Source organism: Amphiura filiformis, chromosome 4 (genome assembly GCF_039555335.1).
Source record: "Amphiura filiformis chromosome 4, Afil_fr2py, whole genome shotgun sequence".
Classification (NCBI taxonomy): domain Eukaryota; kingdom Metazoa; phylum Echinodermata; class Ophiuroidea; order Amphilepidida; family Amphiuridae; genus Amphiura; species Amphiura filiformis.
In genome coordinates, this window is record NC_092631.1 from 56,873,229 (window position 1) to 56,895,982 (window position 22,754).

Consider the following 22,754-nt stretch of genomic DNA (forward strand, 5'->3'; position numbering starts at 1 on the left):
CCTAATCCTAAACATAACCCTGTCTCTATTCCCAACTCTGACCCTAACCTAACCCTAACCAAAATCCTAACCCAACATTCACTCGGTCGGACATCCGGGAACATTGTCCCCTTTGCACAAGCGCGCACATAGCAACCAGCTAGAGAAAGGGGAACTGTACATGCGCACACTGGTTTTACAAGGCTATTTCCCATTTGTGACGTCAGCCCGACCAAGAGAATGCCTTAAACACTTTAAGGACTAAATAATGACCCTTCACTTTGGACTAATGGTCTGTTCTCACATCTATCTAAATATTTCTCAAAATTAATTGGAAATTTTACCAAATAATTATTACCTGTATACAAAAAACACAATACAAATTTTATATTTTAAAACCCGTCAATCATGCCACTCTTTTTCCAAGTTATTACCTGTATACAAAATCATCACTATAAATTTATTATGAATGCAATATTTTGAAATGTCATATCAAAACAGTAATGTCAGTAGAAACTTTGGCATGATTACTAGCACTAATCATTTTGAGATAGTCTACTATCTCAGCATGTCATACTTTGGAACATCATAATAAAATTATGCTGTATTCAACTTAAAAAGCAAGTTGCTTAGTAGCATGTTGATTACATAAATAAATCCGTGATTAAAGTCCTGGTCAAGGAGGGATTTTTTCTCTCCCTTTCTTTGCCCACTTTGAGAAAAACAGTTATTTCTGATCACAATAACATTTAGTACAACCTTTGAGTATGTCTCTAATTTTCTGCATATTAAAATATTGAAAGTTGTCAATTCTTGTCAGTTAGTTTTTATACAAACTCAGTAAGATGTAACAACAAAATATTAGTATACCAACTAGCCGGAACAAACCAAAATTAAGTAGATTAGTAAATTTCTAAATTGCTGCAACTTGGTAACTACATGTAATGTCTTACACTTATAGTTTGATCAGCTCGTAATCGGCGGAAATTGTTAAGACTTTTAACACTACGCCGAAAATTAGACCCATGGAAAGAGTGATATAGTTGACCTGCCTGGTCTATATTGTGCATGTTAAAGAAAGCAGACAAAGTATAGGACTTGAATTAATAATTTGTGATGTTTCTGGTGAGATCTCACAAGACAGTTCTTGAAATAAGATATATTGATAATTAATCCATGATATTATAAGCCTGCCGATTACGAGTTTATTAAACTATAAATGTGACATCTGCTTACAGTGTTAGCTACCTCTACTGTAATGTTTTGTAATATAAATGGGTAGAAAAAAAACCAATGTTGAGTATTGGCAAGAACCTTACTTGTACTTCGGCAAACAGCTTTAAAATTGTATTTAAATTTGTTTGTTTTCCAAGTGAACTAAATCCAAGATTCTGTATTGTGTGTATTGTGTTGTGCTCAACGAGATTAGACCTGAAGACTATAAACTCAAATATGCCCTGTGTGTATTGGTTTGTCGCTTATGGAGAAAATATAATATCCCTCCAGATTTTATCGGCTAAAAACCAATTATCGTTCAAACTTTGATTCAAAGTGTAAAGTGCTTTACTTTGAAGCAAAGTTTGCTGGGGGCATGGTGAAAAAATCTTGTGGTATACTATTTTACCCTTCATGAGCGACATGCAAACATGGCAGAGTTAGTCCTCTTTGGTTCTATCTCAATGGCTGTACTACACCTGTTCTTGCCAAGCTTCAACAGGTGCTACTAAATACACACAAATGCGCTATTCCAGTTGAAATCCATACAACCCTTATGTAAGACATGGCCTTAATCTCCCACACAGATAGTGTGAATTTTCAAATGGGGTTCCTGAATAGGTGACTCCACTTAAAATTCACACTCCCTGTGTGGAAGATTAAGGTCGTTTCTTCCACAGGGGGTATATGGATTTCAACTGGAATAGCCCAATGACATTACATGTCACATCATCTATACTTCTTTGCAGTAAAATTCAATCATTATATTGACACACTAAATGTATTTAAAATAGCTTCATCTGTTGAACAAAATATTTTCTTAAAAAATCATAAATATATTTAAATTTAACACTGCATGTCCGTGGTCTTGGTCTCCTCGCTACCTGGTGTTGTTGATTTCCTGGCTTGCTTGCAGGGTCACACTGTTAGATTCATGGTCATATGATAAAGAGTCCAATGCATAAGACTGGGAACCAATTTTACAGCACTGTAAGATATAACAAAATAAAACATCAGGTTTGAAACATCATATCATACATTCAAATTACATTTGTTTTGAAGTTCCTGAGAGCTTAATGCTGGTTTCATACTTTCTGCTGCTTGCCGCTGAGCGGCGTGACACTTCATCATGCAGCTTGCACTTATCTGCAAGCGGGGCAGCACACCGTTGAGCGGCAGCGGCATGACTCAATATTTTGCCGGGGGGATAGTCCATATGGGTAAGCTTACCCTACCCATTACCTATTGCTGTCACTATCAGATTCCTATTGCTACCACCCAAGGAGGTACACTGCTACCCAGCTATTTCATTGGTACTCTAGTGTACCTGTGTATGTACTCCAGAGTACACACATACGAATCATATGTACAATACAATTAACACACTGATACTGGATTGGTGTTCCACTGGTACTCTAGAGTAGCCACAAAGAAGCTGGGCAGCAGTGTACCTCTGGGGTCGGTAGTAATAGTAATCTGGTAGTGTAGGCAATAAACACAACTGTTAAGATAGTCTATAGCTTTACTCTACGATTGCATGATGTCACAGGTGGTATAATATAAAGTTCCAACAGAGTAATCATGAGGTGAATGACAGATCATCCAATTTCAATAGCCTGTAGGACAATACATCATTCAGTGCTGAATGACAAACAACCAATAAAATGTCTGGAGTTTACGTTTGAGATGTACAACTTGCAAAATCTTGTTTAAGACTTGCATTAAACTTTTTGAAATTCAACTTACATTAATTTTTTGTAGAAAGGTAGCACCAAGGTTGATGAGGCAGAACCAGCCCTGTATTACACACAAGAGGAAAAAGAAAGCTTAATTTATAATCTTCTAGTTAGTACGATATGATTTTGATGGCATTTGATGAATCCTAGAATTGACATCAAGTAATGAACTTTCAAGTGCTAAGCTATGACCCCTATGCATGATCCGAATCAAAGAGCACATTTCATAATTTTTAACTCCAAGTCTTAAAAACTGCATGGTATGTTGAAACGAATATGCAATGTTTGAATCTATACAATGTGATCCAAGTCTTACTTGAAGCTGAGTGAATTTTTAAACTGAAAATAGATTAGCAAAAAAATTCTAAAGCAAATTTTTTAGTTTCAAATAATTGTATCATATTTTGACAGGTGTATCCATACTTGAAACATTTGAAGTGTTCATTATTTTTGTGAACTCACAAAATTGCATAGAAACAAATTCATCTTGGGTATGATACTCACCAAATATGCTATAAAGGATAAATATGCTAATATGACAACTGCTAGGAAGGTATACATGGCCCAATGGTGAGGAACGGACGGTAGATAAGTGACAACAAAAAACAGATTAATTCCTATCACTGACACCGCTAGTAATGAACACACAACTTTGGAAAATCTGAAAAGAAATGGGAGAACAGTTCAGTTAATTTTGTTGAAGACAAAACAATAAAACTTCCTCACATTTGGTGAATATACATGGGTATGTTTAGATCAAGCCTTGTCTCCCTATTTGCCCAACATTCCAGTTTACGCCAACAACACATGTTAAAATACCCCATCAGGCCATCCATAAATCAGATGGAGAGACCAAATACAAAGGGATCTAGGAATGACCTTGCATGAGGCAGAGACTCAAGCAGTGGACAGACCTAAATAGAGGAGGGTTTTGAGATTATATGTTAATAAATGCATTATCACTTGTTGGGAGTGAAATTGTACAAAATAATGCACACGTACTGAGATGTTGATGCATCTAATGCACATGCTCTGCAGGGGGAGTGCATCTCAGTACTAGTGCATTATTTTGTATAATTTCTCGAGCAACAAGTTATACACAATTATTAACCTACTTTGTACACGAGAAAACAATTCGGTCCATTTTGCTATTTTTAAAACCAAATTGTCACTAAAATGTTGGAAATGCAAGCAATATGAATGCATCAACCCACAGGAAAACTTAACACGTCCAAAAGCACTGCTGGTATGATTTATCCACCCCTGGCATTTTTCTAATGTTTGCTCTGATTGGTTCTGGCTTAGAGTGTATGAAAGGGTTAGAATGTCCTGAGTAGTTAAGTAAGTCTTATGTAAAGTACACATAATAGCTATTTACTGCAAGTTAGGACTAACAAACACATTTGGAACCCCTCTTACACATAATCTATATTTTAAATGTTTTCCCAGGAACTTAAGAACCTTTCTCAATATGCTTACATTCCATTGGCAAAATCTGACATCAAATCTTTGGTACTGGTAAAAGTCAGGATTGGTATAAGAGCAAAAGGTAACTATATGGAAAAAAAAAAATTATTAAATGTGGGTATACATGCTGTATTTGTTTTACATCAAGTGAGTAGCTGAATTAGTTGAGACCCAGTCAAATGCAAATAATATGAAAATGTAAATCCACTAAAGATATGTTTCTTCCTTTTAATCATCACAATTTAAAACTACCACTGATACCAAATACATAATAATGTTCTTCCCTTTAACCTCATCTAATTCAGTTCATCTTTCTGCCTTTTTACCATTGCTTGCTCCATTGCTTTAATTATAGTCTGCTTTGTCAAACCCAGGAGACTTCTGCACAATTTTCAGATTGTTACTAATCACAAGCCCAAGTCCCTCCATATAAAAATAGAATGGCAGCAGTCAGGGACTTACAGTGATGTGATGATATACATAATGTATACCCTATCAAAGATTTTATATGACCACTAAAACCCACCCTTCCACATTGCTGCTGATAAGTGGCATTAGTCCCTCTAAAAACAGTAATTAATACACAACTATATCACGGACTCAGACATGTACCCTTGACATGCTACAAAACCTTGAACTGCAGCTGGGATCAACTCCTTAAAGGAAGTCTCAGGCAATCACAACATCAGTCCTTATATGTAAAAAAAATAATTATCAAGCACGAATCTTGTTGTTTTATTTAAAACATACTCATAGTGGTCATACAAATGAATAAAAACATCTGTCTCTCAACACGCGATATTCAAAATTGTCAAGTGCAATGACATCCCAGTAATACAATGAAGGCTGACGACAATTGAGCACAAGTAACCATTACGTCATCGACTTAGATAGGCTAGCTCACATCACACACTATAGGTGGCGCTATTCGTCCATAGGGAAGTGGAATGTGCATGTACGGTCCAAAAATGGCTTTACTGTGGGGCTCAATGGAGAAAATCACTAAAATTAATTTTGACAACCAAAACCTAAGTGATGTTGACTTATGTTGGTACTGGCATGATACTGGATTCATAAACTACCACATAGTGCAATCCATGTTCCACCAAGTCGACGCTCGATTTAGCTCAAAAGCAATTTGTGTGTAAATCAAGACCATCCAAAACAGCTTTCTTACAGTAAAGAATAGGAGGTCATATGGGGTCACATACAGTAGTGTGCATTGTACATGTGCCTGCTGTCACAATTTCACACACAAAATTTTGGGCAATTTGATGACACTATTTTTGTCTGTAACTTCAAAAGTATATGCACTAGAAACATGATTGACCCCTTATTGTTTAGGTAATTTAATTCTCTTTCAAATGAAAGAACTTTCAGCTAAAAATATTGAACTTCAAAATTTTATGAACATCCCTAACTTAGACAATTTTGGCGCAGGAATTTTGAATATCGCGTGTTGCGAGCTGACTGTTTTTATTTGTTTTTATGGTCACTATGAGTTTGTTTTAACGCGGCTGTGTACTCTAGCCATTGTTTCTTTCTCAAAATTGAGTTTTTATGATATGTTTGTACCTTGTTATGTTTTTTATAAATACAAGGAATGAAAATCCAGATTTGTAAACTCCAACTGCAATATTTTAAGGATTTTATTTCACTATTCCACTCGTGTTTGAAATTGAAAAGGAAAGAAAATCTTTGTTGTACCAGCAAGGTACACGCACAACAACTCATCGCGTTGCGTATCGCGCAATTTGTTAACGCACAAATACGCTGGCGCATACGCTGACGCTTATCTGCATGCGTGGCGCATCTTATGGAAACACCACGGAAGCACTGATTTCACAAAACCTAGTGGTCAAATGGCTCCGTTTTAGCTGATAAAATGTGGGTTTTTCAAGTTCTTTCCCCGATTTAAATATCAAGTTATCAATGGATTTCGCTCAAACTTCTCAAGGGGCTGTGGATTTACCCGATGTTCACGTAATATAAGTTTCAAAACGAAAACTGTCGATTCTCCTGTGAGATTCGATGAAAGTGCAAAATGTGACCACTTTAAACTTCAACAGCCATTATTTCAATGTTCATTTTCTCTGTAAAATGACGATTTAGGTACACGATAACTCAATAAATACAGCATCTATAGGTAAGCAAATATGATCATCGTAAAAAGCATGATCGACTCAAGAAACGGTTTTCTCATTTTTTTATATTTTGGTCTATTTCCGATTTTGGGCATCATTTTTGTGCAAATAGGCGTTTTTGAATTTTAAAAGTTCATTTTGATGCCTTATATGGTCAATATCTCAAAAAATAAGGCCAATATCAAAAAATAAAAAAAAACGTTTTTGGAATGGAGCCTCAAGATTGAGCTAAAAACAAAATAAAATATGTTGGAAAGAGTGTTTTTTTGTTATGATGTACCTAACAAATATTGCCAAAAACTCACTTTTTGTGATTTTCTTCAAAATTGTTGTTTTTACCCCAAATCTGTATTTATATTAAGATTTATTGATGTCTTGCCTTCATAAAATGTATACTTTTATATGTTTTATGTGAATAATTACAAAGTTATTGCACTTTTACTACATGCATGTCTGAGAGTACACAGCCACCTTAAATAAAACCATGTGATTCGTGCTTGATAATTATTTTTCTAACAGATAAGGCATAATGTTATGATTGCCGGAGACTTCCTTTAAGTTTAAATGCAGGTAACCAGGAACAATAGAATTTGCTAAGTTCTTTGCACTAAAAAAAAAAATCAAATTATGATACTACTACTTCATGAGTGAAGTCAATGATGTCAACACATAAAGGTAGATAATCCACACCTTTAATTAAGAGTGTGTGTACTACAGCACTTTGAGTGAAACCTCATTAGTAGCTGCACCCATTGAAATGCAAAATGATGCCACTGAGTGCAGTAGGATACTAACCTGTAAACTCATGAGGACATTGAGGAAATCATTCATGCCTGTCAAGTCATCTACACCTTTGAATGCTGCTACAAAAATTGTTGGCATGATTGCGATGGATCTGGTCAACAAGATACGCTTCCATCGAGACCACTTCAAGTTGAGGAAACCCTGCAATTATGGGATATTGTTATAATAGCACTTCTGATGCAAAACATTTTATTCTGAAGCACTGGTGAAATTAATAAATTACTAGCGCAAATATAAAAGAATTGTCAAAAAAACCATACAGAATGAAGGCAATTAATGATAACATGCATGTATCGAGCCTCAATACAAATTTCCCAACAAATCTTTTTGATTTTTAAATTTTATAGTTATCACATTTGTTCAGCTTTTAATTGACGAAAAATATATGAAACTCGTAATATAAATGCATTTATATAGAGTAGAAGGCACATAGTTGGGTGCAGCACTTACACTAGTTGCACGTTGACTGATGTGCCTGAATGTGAATTTATGCAAGCAATTTTAAGCCAAATAAAATATAGTTCTGTGTCTTTTAAATCGCATAAGCTAAAATCTGTAATGTATGCAAATCTGTAATGTATGCATTTTGTGTGAGGTATCACTAACTGATGATGGCAATTATCATTCATGTTGGAAAGTGACATGTGCATTTTGGATATATGCTTACCTCCATAGCAAATTGGCCAGCATAAGTTCCTGTCATAGTTGAACTTTGACCTGAAGCCAACATACCTATGGCCCATATGTATAATGCTGCAGGACCAAATTCACATCCAAGAAACACACCCTGAAAAATGGTAACGTAGGTATTAGGTAAATATTTTAGGTGTTTGCACAAATGTGACACATCAAATGATATCACAGACTAATACCATCACCTGCGAGACAGGGGTGCTGCTTATAAGGAAACCTAGCGACCTGTAATACATTTAACCCTACATTGAGATCATTTGCAGTTAATGAGCAAATAATTATATCTCCATTCTTCATATGTGACCCCTCGGCACAACTGAGCCCGGATGTCGCCAGTGCCACTATTGAGATACGCTCCATCGAACTTAACAATAAACAATAGGAAACAAAGGATTTATTGACTGTTTTATTGATTTTTCACTACTTAAATGTCAAGTACTATAGACATGACATACATCATTTTAAAGCTAATTTCAAGCAGAATATTTTGGTTGAATATCTCAAAAATGATGATTGTCGACTTCAGGGCTCAGTTGTGCCGAGGGGTCACATATTATACAGGGGGTGCTTTTGTGTGTGTGTGTGTGTAATTGGATATTGGTGTACCTATGAAAATGAAAATATGGTGCCTTAAATTGACTGTCCCCATTTTCATAGTTTCTAACACATATTCCTGTATTCTATCGTTTCCAAACTGAAGTTAACATCATGATGGTTGTTGAGATACAAATGTTTCAGCTTTACATCAAATGATGGAAATAATTATTGTAACATGTTGCATTGCTTTAGTCATTCCTCAAACTAATTCTATGCAAGCGATTGAATTTGATTCTGCACACTAATATTGCACTACGAGATCAATATTTCATTCATAGAAATATGTTTTTGAAAATTCCCATTTTGTTTCGATCAAAGTCCTGATCCTACATTTGTAAATTAAGTACATCATACACTATTACAATGTGGATATCTTAAGCTGACTTTATACTCAATCGCCGAGTGATTGCGATTAAACGCTTTTGAAAAGCGATGGGCAATTGCCGAATTTTGCGATGCATCGCTCATCTCTTTTGCATTTATACTTATCACGGCGATAGTGATTGCAGACAACAATTAAAATATTCTAAATGCCACAAAATACATTTTTAAAACATCAGTTGCTGTCAATAATTATTGTTTTGAATTAATTCATCACCAAAAGTAAAAAATCGAGAAAGGTAAATTAATTAGCAAAATAATAGATCCAGTTGGTTGTATATGATTGGTTGACGCATTCACGTGTCAAGCGATATCGCTGGGAAGTTGAGATTTCTTCAACTTGCAAAAGCGACGTCGTTTTTGCCTCCGCGATTTGAATCGATTGATCGGCTTGACGCTTTGGAAATGTAAGTAAACACTGAGCATGCGTGAAAATCGCTTTTCTGCAAAAGCGATCAAGTATAAATTCAGCTTTACACTTACCCCTTTGTAGATATCAACAGATTTAATCTCTGTTGTTGAGTTTGTGAAGACGTCTTTATACTGAGGCAGATGAGGGATATTTTCATCACACATGTCATGCTGAAAGAGAGAGTAAACATATGCTATGAATGCTCAGGTATCTTTTATTGATAGGGTGATATCAAACTGCAGATTCCTTGTAGAGTTGAGTGGGGCATGCTTTACTCACTCAAGCAAACACAACTGTTACTGACCCCAACCCACACTGTCCTAGTCAGTCTCTGTTTCTTTTTTGCCCATACTATTAAATAACCCGGTGGCAAGTTGTCCCAACCATGCAAAACTCATTTTCAAACCAGAATCTTGAAACCGCCCGACCCGGACCAAGCAGGACAAGCTACATGTGATTGTGCACGACATATGTAGATCTAGGCCTTTATTAGGGATGACCAATGAACCATCAACTTGATTAGAACACTCCCATAGACATGCAGGGAGCTCAACTGTGCACTACTGCACAGACATTTCTAAATTGAGCTCATTCTTTTATTTTTCATAATTTTTCTGTAAAAATTGAGGATGTTAATGCCAATTATGTTTTGTAACTCTCCTGCAAATTACAGCAACATAAGATCAGGTGAAAACCTTAACCTACTGAGCTGTAATTTGGCAGAGTTGCCATTATTACCTCTATCATACCCTCTGTAAAAAGGTTAAAAAAATGGACAAGTAGATCTCGAGTTACAAATTAAATCACCAGCTTCCCTTTGGAATTTCCAAACACCTTTCGAGTCATGTTAAATAGACACCTTTCTGAACATAAATGTGAAGTTTCGTGCTCATTTGATGTATTTTTCACCTGATCTCAACCCTAAACATTTTCTTATATTTATGTATATATTTATATTTGCTGCTATACCCACACAGGAGCTGTACTTTTAAAATCCCTGCCTAATCAATAATGAGACTTTCACTCCATTGTTAAAGTACTGTGCTCCCTGTAGCATTATGGAGTGACCAGGTCCTAGAGTGTGATGGTTTTGTAGCAGATGCCAGTGTTCATTCAAGCCTATCAAGGTCAGCATGGTCAGTTATTAGCCACTTGCTGAATGGCTGGGCATTATCAGCTATCAATGCAGCTGCCAATCACAGTAGAGGTTTGATAACATTTTGTTAAAAACCCAAAAGTGATATAAGGAAAAAGCTGTGCATGTTGGTACTTGATTGTTTGGATTCCTATGTTGAAAATCCCTTGTAGTAGTATTTTTTTTTATGTGTAGTGTATATTTTGATTTTGTGCCATTTTGGCCATTTTGGATGATTTTTGGCAAATGTTTTCTAAAAGCATGATTTCAGTGCCTCGGTTTGAAGAAATAATTTATGCTATTGACTAGTAAAGTGCCATTTCATAAGAAACCCTTTGATACTTTCACAATATGCTTGTTTAATGTTTGCATATATATATATTAAAATAAAGAAATATAAAAAGGTAAATATATGCTTATACCAATTTTGCTCCCATTGCTATTTTTGGACTTTGTCATTTTATTTTGTTCCAATGACCGGTCAGAATGGGAAACTTTGAAAATTCATAATTCGAAAAGTTTTTGACCGATTTTGACCATTTAACCACCAAAATACTTCTGCTGATGAGTTCTTGCCAGAAAACTATCTTTTGTAGCAATAGGGGCAATATGAAACCTAGAAAAACATTTGGGTCCTCAGGTGGCGAGCGGCATGATGGGTGGAGAGAGACGGCAAAACCGCTCAGCCATATGGCATTTTCCATACACTTGGTTAGTTTTGTGGGATTCATTATCAAACCCCAATGGATAGCTTGTATTAATATTATTTATTAACATAGGCTTATATAATAATTGTTTAATTTAATTACACGGTTGACAACGGAAATGTACTGAATTTAGAGAATTTGTGGCACTCACTATCTGGGGTCCTGTAAGTAGGCAACCTACACCATGTCAGGACATTTGATTATCCTAGTCCATAGTCCATTGATTTGTCTCATTTCTCTCTCAACAAGATTGATATGTACAGACCCAAGTTTTAACCTCTGTACACATGATTTACTAACAATATTTAGAATTGAGGCTGTTATGCAAACAGCTGAAATGCGGGATGTGCCCATGTCATTAAGGGATGGGGTATGAACGTTTCGACAGTATTTATTGTGGGACATTAGAGCACATCAGACATATCGAATTGCATTCTGAATACAAAGAATGTGCTTCTGATATCAAATAATTTTGATTTTTTTTGAAATTCGCAATGTAATACACATTTTATGGCAAATGATTCAAAATTGATATTTTTGAAATTTAACAGTACTCGAAGTAAACTTTATAAATTTGATGATTTATACTTAAAGTGTATGTAGGTGGGATGAAAAGCCGACGATCAATTGAAAATTTTGACGTTAGTATTGAAGATATGGATTTTTTCCCAAAACACCAAAAAAATTAGGTCTTTTGGGGAAAAAATCCATATCTTCAATATGAAAGGTCAAAATTTTCAATTGATCGTCGGCTTTTCCTCCCAGCTACATACACTTTAAGAATATATCATTAGATTTATAAAATTTACTTCGAGGACTGTTATATATCAAAAATGTGAAAAATATCAAATTTTTATAATCTGTCAAAAAAAGGGGATATTATATCGTGAATTTCAAAAAATGAAAATTAATTTGATATCAGAAAGACATTCTTTGTATTCAGAATGCAATTTGATATGTCTGATGTGCTCTCATGTCCATCAAAAAATACTGTCGAAACGCTCAAAACGCTCATTCCAGATCCCTTAAGAAGGAATACTACAAATCATCTGCAATTTTACATAACAATGTATGATAATGCTATTAACATGGCATAATAAAGTTAGCATACAGCTAGGTGCTACACAATTTTATGATGTTTTGTGTGGAAAATGACACAATTGCTATACAAATTCTGAAATAATGTGACCCGTTCCGTCAAAACCAGGAACACGTCGCATTTTTAACATTTCATGATTTGAACAAAATTGTAAGCACAGGACAAAATGCTACCAAAATTATATACATAGCATCAATACTTTTCGAGATATGGATAATTTTGTAAATTAATGATACCTTGATATTTTTGCGGAATTGCTAGTCTTGAGTAATGCCTTACACAGGATTGAATAGGGATTATCATAGTTCAACTGTCAATTATTGATTAAATAAACCTTTTAATAAGTACTTTCAAGGATTTAAAAGTCCACTCAGTCCCAAGGTCAAATACCATGAAATTAAGAATTCTGAAATTTTATTTTTTTGATGGGAATGTCATCCTTAAGGGATCTAGAATGAGCGTTTATTGCGTTTCGACAGTATTTTTTGTGGGACATGAGAGCACCTCAGACCTATCGAATTGGATTCTGAATACTGAAGCATGTCTTTCTGATATCAAATAATTTTCATTTTTGAAAATCACAATATAATACAAATTTTATGACAAATTATAAAAATTTATATTTTTCAAATTTTTGATATATAACATTCCTCGAAGTAAATTATATAATGCTAATGATATATTCTTAAAGTGTATGTAGCTGGGAGGAAAAGCCGATGGTCAATTGAAAATTTTGAACTTTCATATTGAACATATGGATTTTTTTCCCAAAAAGACCTAATTTTTGTTGGTGTTTATTTGGGAAAAAAATCCATATATTCAAATATGAAAGGTCAAAATTTTCAATTGATCGTCGGCTTTTCATCCCACCTACATACACTTTAAGTATAAATCATCAGATTTATAAAGTTTACTTGAGTACTGTTAAATATCAAAAATATAAATTTTAATGATTTGCCATAAAATGTGTATTAAATTGCAAATTTCAAAAATCAAAATTATTTGATATCAGAAGGACATTCTTCATATTCAGAATGCAATTCGATATGTCTGATGTGCTCTAATGTCCCAAAATAAATACTGTCCAAACGTTCATACCCCAGCCCTTAAAGGCCTATAACTCAAAAACATGCCTTGTGACTTGTTCCAGGTTTTGTTGGAGCTGGTCATATATATATAATAAATTGTTATATGACATGGACAACAGCATTGGTTCAACTTACTATGTCTTTATTTGTCTTGCCATAAAGTCCCTCTGCAAAGACAGATACGACAAATAGATTGATGACAAAGGAAATGAGCAAGGCTATACTGGCTTCTATGAAATAATACATGTTGGCCTCTTTCACTGCTTCCTTCTTCTCTCTGTTGATGTCTCTTGACTGGAGATGTAAAAAGAAAGAGTATTCACACTCAAATAATTAGAAAATAATGAACACAGTAAATTCAGTTTTTAGGTAATCAAATAGTCAGCACCAAATAGTTGTGACTACGATGGCTATGACTACTATGATGACTATTTGGCAGTCTAAATCTGAATACAAGGAGATCCATGGATCACAAGTGTTGCCTGTTTTTTTTTAATTTGGGTTCCATTTTAAACCTAAAACTTCAGTAGGTAGAGAAGACATGGATGTCCATTTGTCCACAGCTTTGTCACCCATATTCCTGAATTGCACTGTTCATGCAAGGCATTTTCATTTTCAGCCCATTTTACATGTTGACCTCAAATGACCTTTGGCTTCAGTATGTGACCCTAAACCCTACCATTATGAAGGTTCCCATACTGCAGATATGATTGCAATTGGAGTTGAACTGTTCATGCTAGAAACTTAAATTAAAACTTAATGAAAAACCTTAACTCAAGCCACACATGTACCCCTACATCCATCTACACATAAATACAGAATTTATGACTGAATAGCACCTCCTTGAACAATATTTAGGCGACACAGGTACCGTCGTGCCCCAAAAATGGAACGGATGGTGTAAGCAGCATATGATACAAATCACAAAAAACACAAAGTGCTGTTAAATTTTTGGATTTGAAAACTAACTACTCTAGCCAGCAATTCTAAAAGATGTTAGGCTTGGCTACAAAACTGATGGGACAAACATTGTGATTACACTGACAGGTATTTAAGCAAAATGTCATCCGCCAAACTGCAAAGTTACCCACCGCTGGCATGCAGTGTGGTGTTAAGATACAGCCTTTTGAGCTGCACTTCAGTCAGATTTATTCTTATAGCTCTTACAAGCAAGGGTGAAATTAAGCGGGAGACAGGAGCCATTTGGCCCCCAGAAACTCTGCAATGGCCCCTGGTTCCATCTCATTTGTAGTCGACCGGGGGCCACTTTTCTCACAAAACTGGCCCCCTGGATAGTGAACCAAAAGTATTAAATTCAAAGCAACTAGTGCTTATTTAACCCATCCAGCATATCTTTATTTTTATTGGCCCCTTGGTAAATGGAAGTGGCCTTTGGTTTCTTCAAATCTTGGTGAACCAGGGGCCACTTTTTTTGCCAAAGTGGCCCCTGGTTCAAGCTCTCTTATTTTCACCCTTGCTTACAAGATGACACAAATACACTTAATACTGAGTATGTTTCAAGTTAAGCTTACCTTTACTAATGCTGAGTGTAAATAAATATTATGTGGCATTATAATAGCACCTATTACTCCTACTGCTTGCAGTACAGCTTGGCTGTCACACCCGTTGCATGAAGGCACAAAGAGACCTGCTAATACTGATTTCTGGTCAGGCTTTACTGTCCCATACTAAAAGAGAAAGATGCAATCAAACAAATAACATTTATTATTAATTAAATCAGCCTTCTGGGTGGTCCAATGAAATCTGCATAGTTCACATGTGCTGATAATGTGCATGCATACAATTAGCTGATTGGCTCCACATTCACACTGAGTTAGGTAAAATCTGTCAAATTTAACTTCTTTTTTACCAAGTCAGTCTGATAAAAATTTGAATGTCTTATTTCCGTGTGATACAAGAATATATTACACTCCGTACAAAAATACTGCACTCATCTTCGACTTGTGCTAATTTTATTTATTCATTTTGTGTACAAAAATATCGCACCCGTCTTCAACTTGTGCTTTATTTTTCCATCTCGTGCAATATATTCTTGTAAGGTGTATTTGTACATTCAATCAGCAGTTGAATAAATTTGCACAAACTATATCGATGCCATTCACTATAATACAATAATAAATGTAATTTGTTAATGCTAATTTGTTACATAAATTACAACAATGTCTTTTTCCACTTTTACATTCATGTGAACTTTCCTATTGAATGACCACACATTGTGATATCTCTATTTCCTTGGTTGCATAATCTTGAATTTTGTACTGAAGATACTTGCTTTAACTGCAAGGCATTAGCCAGAGGGGTGTCCAGGTGTCATTTGGACACCCTGTTTTCAATTTGGACACCCTAAAATTCTGATTTTTATAATGGAGTGAATAGGAAGTGGACACCCTGATTTTATAGAATAAAGTATTTTTGACCATTTTGGATACCCCAAAGACACTCTCTGGCTAATGCCTTGTTTAACTGTCTCCATAAATTAGCTCCATCTCCTTGAAAGATGTTCAACTTTCACCTGATATAATCACATAGATCACCTTGTTTAACTTTCAAAAAATATATACAAAATCCATAAATATTCACCTCATATCCAAATGTGATAGCCATGACTGTGATAAGGAAAGCAAAGAAGGCCTCCAATTTACGTAAACCTGTATGGAGAGAATTAAAGGTGGATGGTAAGAATGGTTCATAATGTGACCTGAGGTCCATTGCACTAAACTTGTAACCCTTTGTAACTCTGGTAATGTTCGTAAAGTTACGAATACCCAATACTAGACACATAGCTATTTACGAAGGGTCCCTGTAGTAAATACCTATTACTTATGATGGACACCGTCCATAAGTAAATTTAGTGAAATGGAACTTATGTCTCATCATAAGTTACGAACGGAATAGGGATTTACAACAGGGACCCTTCGTCTAGTAAACGGGTATTTGTAACTTACAAATGGTTACTTGAGTTACAAAGGGTTACTAGTTTAGTGAAATGGTCCAGAGGTGTCTTCAAACAAAGAATAACAACTCAAGAGTTTGAACATCTCGAAACTACCAACTTGCAACTTACTGCTCATTTCATTGAATTGGGCCACATATTGTGTTTTATTGTTGTATCTTACATTGTGGCCTACCATTATATAACATTATTATGTTTTGATGGATCCAAGTGTGTGATGCTTTACGCCCAATATTTATTGGTCTCACTATGAGTTTTAAAATATTGGACTTGACTATGTCTCGTCCAATATTTTAAAACTCATAGCTCAACCAATAAATATGGGCTCAATCGATCCAATTTTATATCAACCTGTTTCCATATTTAAAGTCATATTGCTCTATGTATAACAATGCCCCATAGAATAGTATATAATCCCCTGACTATAGACAAGGCAGAAATATCTGTACGTAAGTTCACCCTGCCAATGTGGATTTGCCAAAACAAATTCTCAGTGTCTGACCATAACTAGTGTCATACAACTGCACGGTTTGCATGGTACATTGGTGAGCTGCATTGATGATTAACCTGAAATTTCTGTAGTTATACAGAGGAATTGCAAGAAAGGTTATCCCTTCATGGAAATATACTCAAGGGTTAGCCTAGTAACAACACAGGGATGTCTTGACAATAGGCTGCAGTATAAGATTCGTATTGTGGCCGACTGCACAGGTACACCGTCGCCAAGGTACCTGACTGGTGCACAAAAAGTACCTACATAGTACCAATGCTGCTACTGCAGGACCCACCAGCACTGGTGCTCCCCTGATATGTCACAGTATATTATCGGTCTGTACAGGTAGTCCAAATAGGAATCTTGAAGTGTAATTTCATGTATGCTCACATGACGGATAAACTTAGAAAAGCCTCGCAAAAATATTTGACATCCCCTTACATTATACAGAAACTGTTTGCATATGTACCACATTAATGCATACAGCAGATTTGGTATAACATTTCATATATAAAAAGTCATAATTTAAAGGGGCATTTTGTGATCCACAGCCTCATCTCCCCACTTTTCTCAAAAAAAGTTGAGATTTTTATATCACTGGAAACCTCTGGCTACATAATGTTTATGTACAAAATATTTCTTGCAGATTAATTCGTTTTGCAAAGATATCGTGAAATTTGAATTTCGTTCTGGTGCACCAGAACGAAATTACAACGCATTGTCTATGGAGCAGTGTAATACACATAATCATGCATAACTCGCAAAAAGCGAAATCGGAATCAACTGAAATTTTGGGAATAGATTTTTTTCGGGGATATGTACTGAAAAATGTCATAAAAAGAGGATGCTAGGATCACGAAATACTCCTTTAATTTGTTACTAAATTACCATATTTATCCAAGAATAGAAAGACAAAAGTATCTGTGATGGTGATGAGGACACCTGCCCAGAGTGGAATTCTGAAATGATAAAAAAACCACATAAATATTGCAATATAGACGATCAGTTTCATATGCCCTATAGAAACATAAATTTAAATTTTGGTTACTTTTCCTACATTTATGACATGATCAAGGGAATGAGTCGGCCGTCGCTAATATTCTTTTTGAGATATTGGCAAAAATAGTGTTCAAATTCTTTTGTTTTATATTGTTTTCAGCCATTGATAAATTGCTCAAAACTCGGTAACCAGATGACCGATTTTGATGGGGTTTGCATCAAAATGTAGCATTCGTTAACTGCCAGAAAATTATGTAATAAACTTGCCGACATGTGACTCATTCCCCTTGATGATGTCACATTTTAATTTTACTAACCCTAGTGCCCTGAAGGGGGTTTGGTCAGAGGTGTTCTATGTATTGCGTGCACCATGCACCCTGCCTGCTGAAGGGGAGGCACCTAGTCTGCAGGGATTGTAGGATTGAGTGACTGAAGTGACTACATCACAAATCAAGTAAAGCATCGCTTTCTCTGCAATGGACTCTACCCTAAACATGGCACTTTCCAGATTTAAACATATAATACTTCTTGAAGTGCATAATTTCATTAAAGAATCTCTGTAAATAGCAGATTTTTTTATCAGTTTTCCATCTTTTGAATGTATGTGTTTAATTTTCTTTTCATTTGTTTGCATTTAATTGTTCAGTTTATATGCCTCCAGCACTTTGATCACAACTCTCAACCATGATCCTAATCCAGACCCAGTCTTAACCACACAATCTTGTAATTCTGACCTTAATCCTATTCCTATTCCTAATCCTAACCTAAACCCAACACTAATCTTAATCTGTTGGGGTGGTGGTAGTTAATATAAAGCCTTTCCTTCCCATCATATCATAAGACTTACTTTCCATTAGACAGTAAACTGAAGGCAATAGCTGTTCCAATAACCTCCTGCATATCTGATCCTATAATAGCAATTTCCACCATTAACCACAGGATGATTCTTGGCACAGTCCGATACTCCCGATAACAGACCTCGGCAAGATGCATCCCTGTGACAACACCTAGACGAGCTGACAACCTCTGTAGCAGCAGACCCAGTAAGGTGGCAAACATCAAGATCCATAGCAACTGAAAAAGGTGAAGATATTTTGTGAAGAATTATGTTTGAAGTATGTAAATTGATCTGCCATCTAGAGGGTATTAGCCAAAAGCACTGTGCATCCTTCTGTATAGTGCAGCAATACAATACCCTATATCATAGGCTCATAATATAATATTCTTTACATTTTAAAATTTTAAACTCTTAGCCATTGTTATTTTTGTTCTTTGCTTGGAAACAAAAAAAAAATATTCAAAATTTCCTATAATACCAGCATAGTGTTTTTCTTTTGAAACATAACAAGAAAATCATGTGAAATTTTGATTTTGAGTTGCCTCATAATAACATACAGTCACTACCAGATTCCTATTGCGTCCGCCTGCACCGTCGCCAAGGTACTTGCCTGGTACTGTGTATTACCAGTGGAGTAGCAGTGTAGTACCAATGCAGTACCACTGCTGGTGGGTCTTGTGCAGTAGTAGCATTGGTACTGTGTACATGTAGGTTCTATGTGTGTATCAGTCCGGTACCTTGGCAACGGTGTACCTGTGCAGGCGGCCGAAACAGGAATCTTATAGTGTATGCTTGTTTTGCTGTGTCTTCTCGATCATCATGCAATCAGTTACAGTTTTAGATACTCCCGATATAGACCTGTTCTACTTACCTCAAAATGTGCATGGAATCCTGACTGCAGATCAGACTCAATATTACCTGGATCAAGGTAGGCTATACTCATGAGAAAACCAGGTCCTGTGAAGGCCCACAGCTTACGAAATGAAAACCCATACTGAAAGAGGAGCAAATTAATAAATAAATAAATTGTACTCTTGCTACATGCTCTATGAAGATAACAGCAAAAAAACCCGGAAGAAGGCATTTTGGGTATTTTTTTCTGTAAGGAGCATTGCAATACTTGTGACATTACTTTAGTCACAGATCGGAAAAGTGAATGCCTATATATATATATATCAATCAGAAGTCGCTAGCATGCCCAGCATCAAATCACATGATCCAATTTACTGAGGCGACTTTGACACTACATTGCTAGCCACGATAAGCCAGTGGCGCTTCTTTCATTTCACCTCACTATTATTTGGACAGAAACAATGATGGACTTCTTGACCTTGACAATTTAATAATATTATTTCATCATTTTTGGTAAAGAATAACAAATTAAATTTGTTATTGACAGCAATCATATATTATGGATGTAATTTGCAGTTTGCACCTACCTGTCCATTGTCTGGTATAGGAACATGTTCTTCAAAGTATATTTGTTCATCTTTCTTGTTCTTGCCCACATCTGACTTTGAATTCTGGCCATTGGCATCTGGCAGATCCTCTGTGTTAACTGTTAAAAAACAATATCAATTCAAAAATAATTAAAATGTACAAGTATAAGTGATATAAAGAATTTGGATTTGGTTGACACTACATAGTTTTACAGAGCTGTTTCGTAAGGGCCAATAGGCCCTCACTCATCAGAAACTTAATGCAAAAAGTATAAGTGATAGATATGTAATTTCTATCAGCTTGAAATGATACCGGTGTGTCATGCATAGCACGATTTGTACATGTCATGTATAGCAATATGATATTTGGTTTTTGCTGGTTACCAAAACAAGGAAGTAATTTCTTTTATGTATGCATTGCAGGCATATATAATGCCCAGCTTGCACATGAATTGAATGTATAGTTCCTCCATAACCATGATTTGCAGGCCATCAAGTGGGAAGTTATAGTATCTTTTGAACTGGCAGCATGTCAGCATTACTGATGTAGATATGTGCTGTTAATGCTGACATACATGTATTATGAATAAATTCAAAAGCAGGTGCTGTAGTATAAAAAAACATAAAAACATAAAAAATATCAAAATGTTTACCAGGTTTTACTAAAACCATCCCTCCACCAATTGAATAGCAGAAAATGCATGCACATATAACAACCACCTGGTGTATATTTTAGCAGATGTATAGCATAACAAAATGCTACACATTACAAATAAAATATTCCAGTTGATATCCATTTTTACCCCATATGGAAGAAATCACCTTATTCTCTCACACAGTGGGTGTAGATTTCAAATGGTGTTACCTATTCCATATGGGTGTCAATTGGAATAGCCCGATGCTGGAAAATTGTGAGCTAATTGTTGTACAGCAGTTTCTGGTAGGCCTAAGATATCTGCTGTTTACAAGTCTACCATTTTAACACAGTGATCATTGGTTGTTAGTACTGTTGTCGATATTAAGAAAATGTTATACAATATTTTGGACTAAAATAAGTCCTGAGGACTATTGCTTAGTGTTCATGTGCCTAATAATATAAAAACAATGTTATTCTTATACAGTTGTGTAAGAATTATTCTTATTCAAGATTGTAAGTGGTGATTTCATGAATTAAGTGATGAACTCAGCTGTGTCTTTACATGTACAAATCAACTGAAAAAACAACTGAAAATTGAATACTTTTGATGAATTGCAAAACTGTGACGTTCAAAACCATGTTTGACATCAATCAATCAATCAATCAACCACTCAATCCAATAAGAGAGTCCAACACCAAAATTATTGAACATTTATATGTTCATGGCAAAACATCTTATAGGGATGTCACTCTCAAGTACTTTAGGAGGTTGAAGTTGGGATTAATTATGTTAGGTTTTAGGGTTAGGATTAAAACAATTGATGACACATGATAAATGTGTTATGGTTAGGTTTGAGATTAGGACTAGAAATGGCATCTCTATTTAAATTACTTTAGTAGTGCTTGTGGCATATTAACCATTGGATTCTCGATCAGTTCAGTCTTATATTTTCATGTGCTTCTGCATTTTTTTTAAAATTTTGAGATCCTCACTTACAACAAATGTTATCAGTTTCTTCTTGCATTTATTTGCAGTATTTAATATTTAATTATACCCTGCTAAGGTGAAGCAGTTAATTAAATCAGATTTCTACTTAACTATTGTTGATAGAAAGGTTTCAAGTTACTGACCAATTTCCAGATACATTGTAAGATACCAAAGAGGTATTTTTGTGTTTACACTGGAAGCAAATGTATGGTACTTTAGCGTATAAATTCTGTCTGGGCAGAAATTGTCTGGAAAATGCTTGCTATAAAAGCCAGGAATGTACATACATTGTACCGTACACTGATATATCCTGAACTGGATATTGGTGTATTATAAACAGTTGAGGAAAAATTTAGTACAGTATTGCTGGAAGTGGCACATATATATTATGACCTCGGTATACGGCGGAGGGACATGAGGGAATATGGGCGGTAAATTTGAATCACTACAAACAGCATAAGTTGCGGTATGTTGTTAGCAATATGCTCAAAACACAAACACGGTTTATGTAAAACCCCAAAACATACCTGTAAAATACATTGTATGTATAATGTGGTGCACACAATATAGTAATTAAAGTTATATGACACACACCTTATGCAACTGGATAAAATCATTAGAAAATATAGTACAGTTGAGTGGGTATTGAAGTGCGCATTTGCGAGTATCGTTTGCATTGCACGTAACATGGTATGTGCACAGTAATCTTACGCGTCCGTGTGGTGCAATATTTTGCGTATACGTGTGTGAAGTACGAAATGGATTAGCCAATTTTGTTAACTTGATCAAAATGGCTGAGTGAATGAAAATTACATGCAAACATGATTGATCTGTTTAAAAATTATAATAAAAGTATTGTTTTCAGTTAATACTTGTCTGCTGATAGGCTGACAAAATGTAGCATAATAATAATTTAAGTAAATGGTGCC

General features: G+C 35.3%; 1 protein-coding gene across 1 annotated transcript in view; it reads right to left on the bottom strand.

Moving 5' to 3' along the window:
• Positions 1 to 22,754, bottom strand: part of LOC140151111 (natural resistance-associated macrophage protein 2-like) — a 28,842-nt gene continuing 6,088 nt past the window's right edge. Inside the window, exons 3-16 of the mRNA XM_072173334.1 lie at positions 20,201 to 20,319; positions 19,633 to 19,755; positions 18,771 to 18,997; positions 17,813 to 17,883; positions 16,059 to 16,126; positions 14,990 to 15,145; positions 13,593 to 13,751; positions 9,500 to 9,598; positions 8,013 to 8,132; positions 7,337 to 7,486; positions 4,410 to 4,483; positions 3,435 to 3,591; positions 2,941 to 2,991; positions 1 to 2,182 (exon numbers count right to left, since the gene is read on the bottom strand). Of these exons, the coding sequence (XP_072029435.1) occupies positions 2,075 to 2,182; positions 2,941 to 2,991; positions 3,435 to 3,591; positions 4,410 to 4,483; positions 7,337 to 7,486; positions 8,013 to 8,132; positions 9,500 to 9,598; positions 13,593 to 13,751; positions 14,990 to 15,145; positions 16,059 to 16,126; positions 17,813 to 17,883; positions 18,771 to 18,997; positions 19,633 to 19,755; positions 20,201 to 20,319 (1,682 nt within the window). The 3' untranslated portion in view covers positions 1 to 2,074. The remainder of the gene's footprint in view (positions 2,183 to 2,940; positions 2,992 to 3,434; positions 3,592 to 4,409; positions 4,484 to 7,336; positions 7,487 to 8,012; positions 8,133 to 9,499; positions 9,599 to 13,592; positions 13,752 to 14,989; positions 15,146 to 16,058; positions 16,127 to 17,812; positions 17,884 to 18,770; positions 18,998 to 19,632; positions 19,756 to 20,200; positions 20,320 to 22,754) is intronic.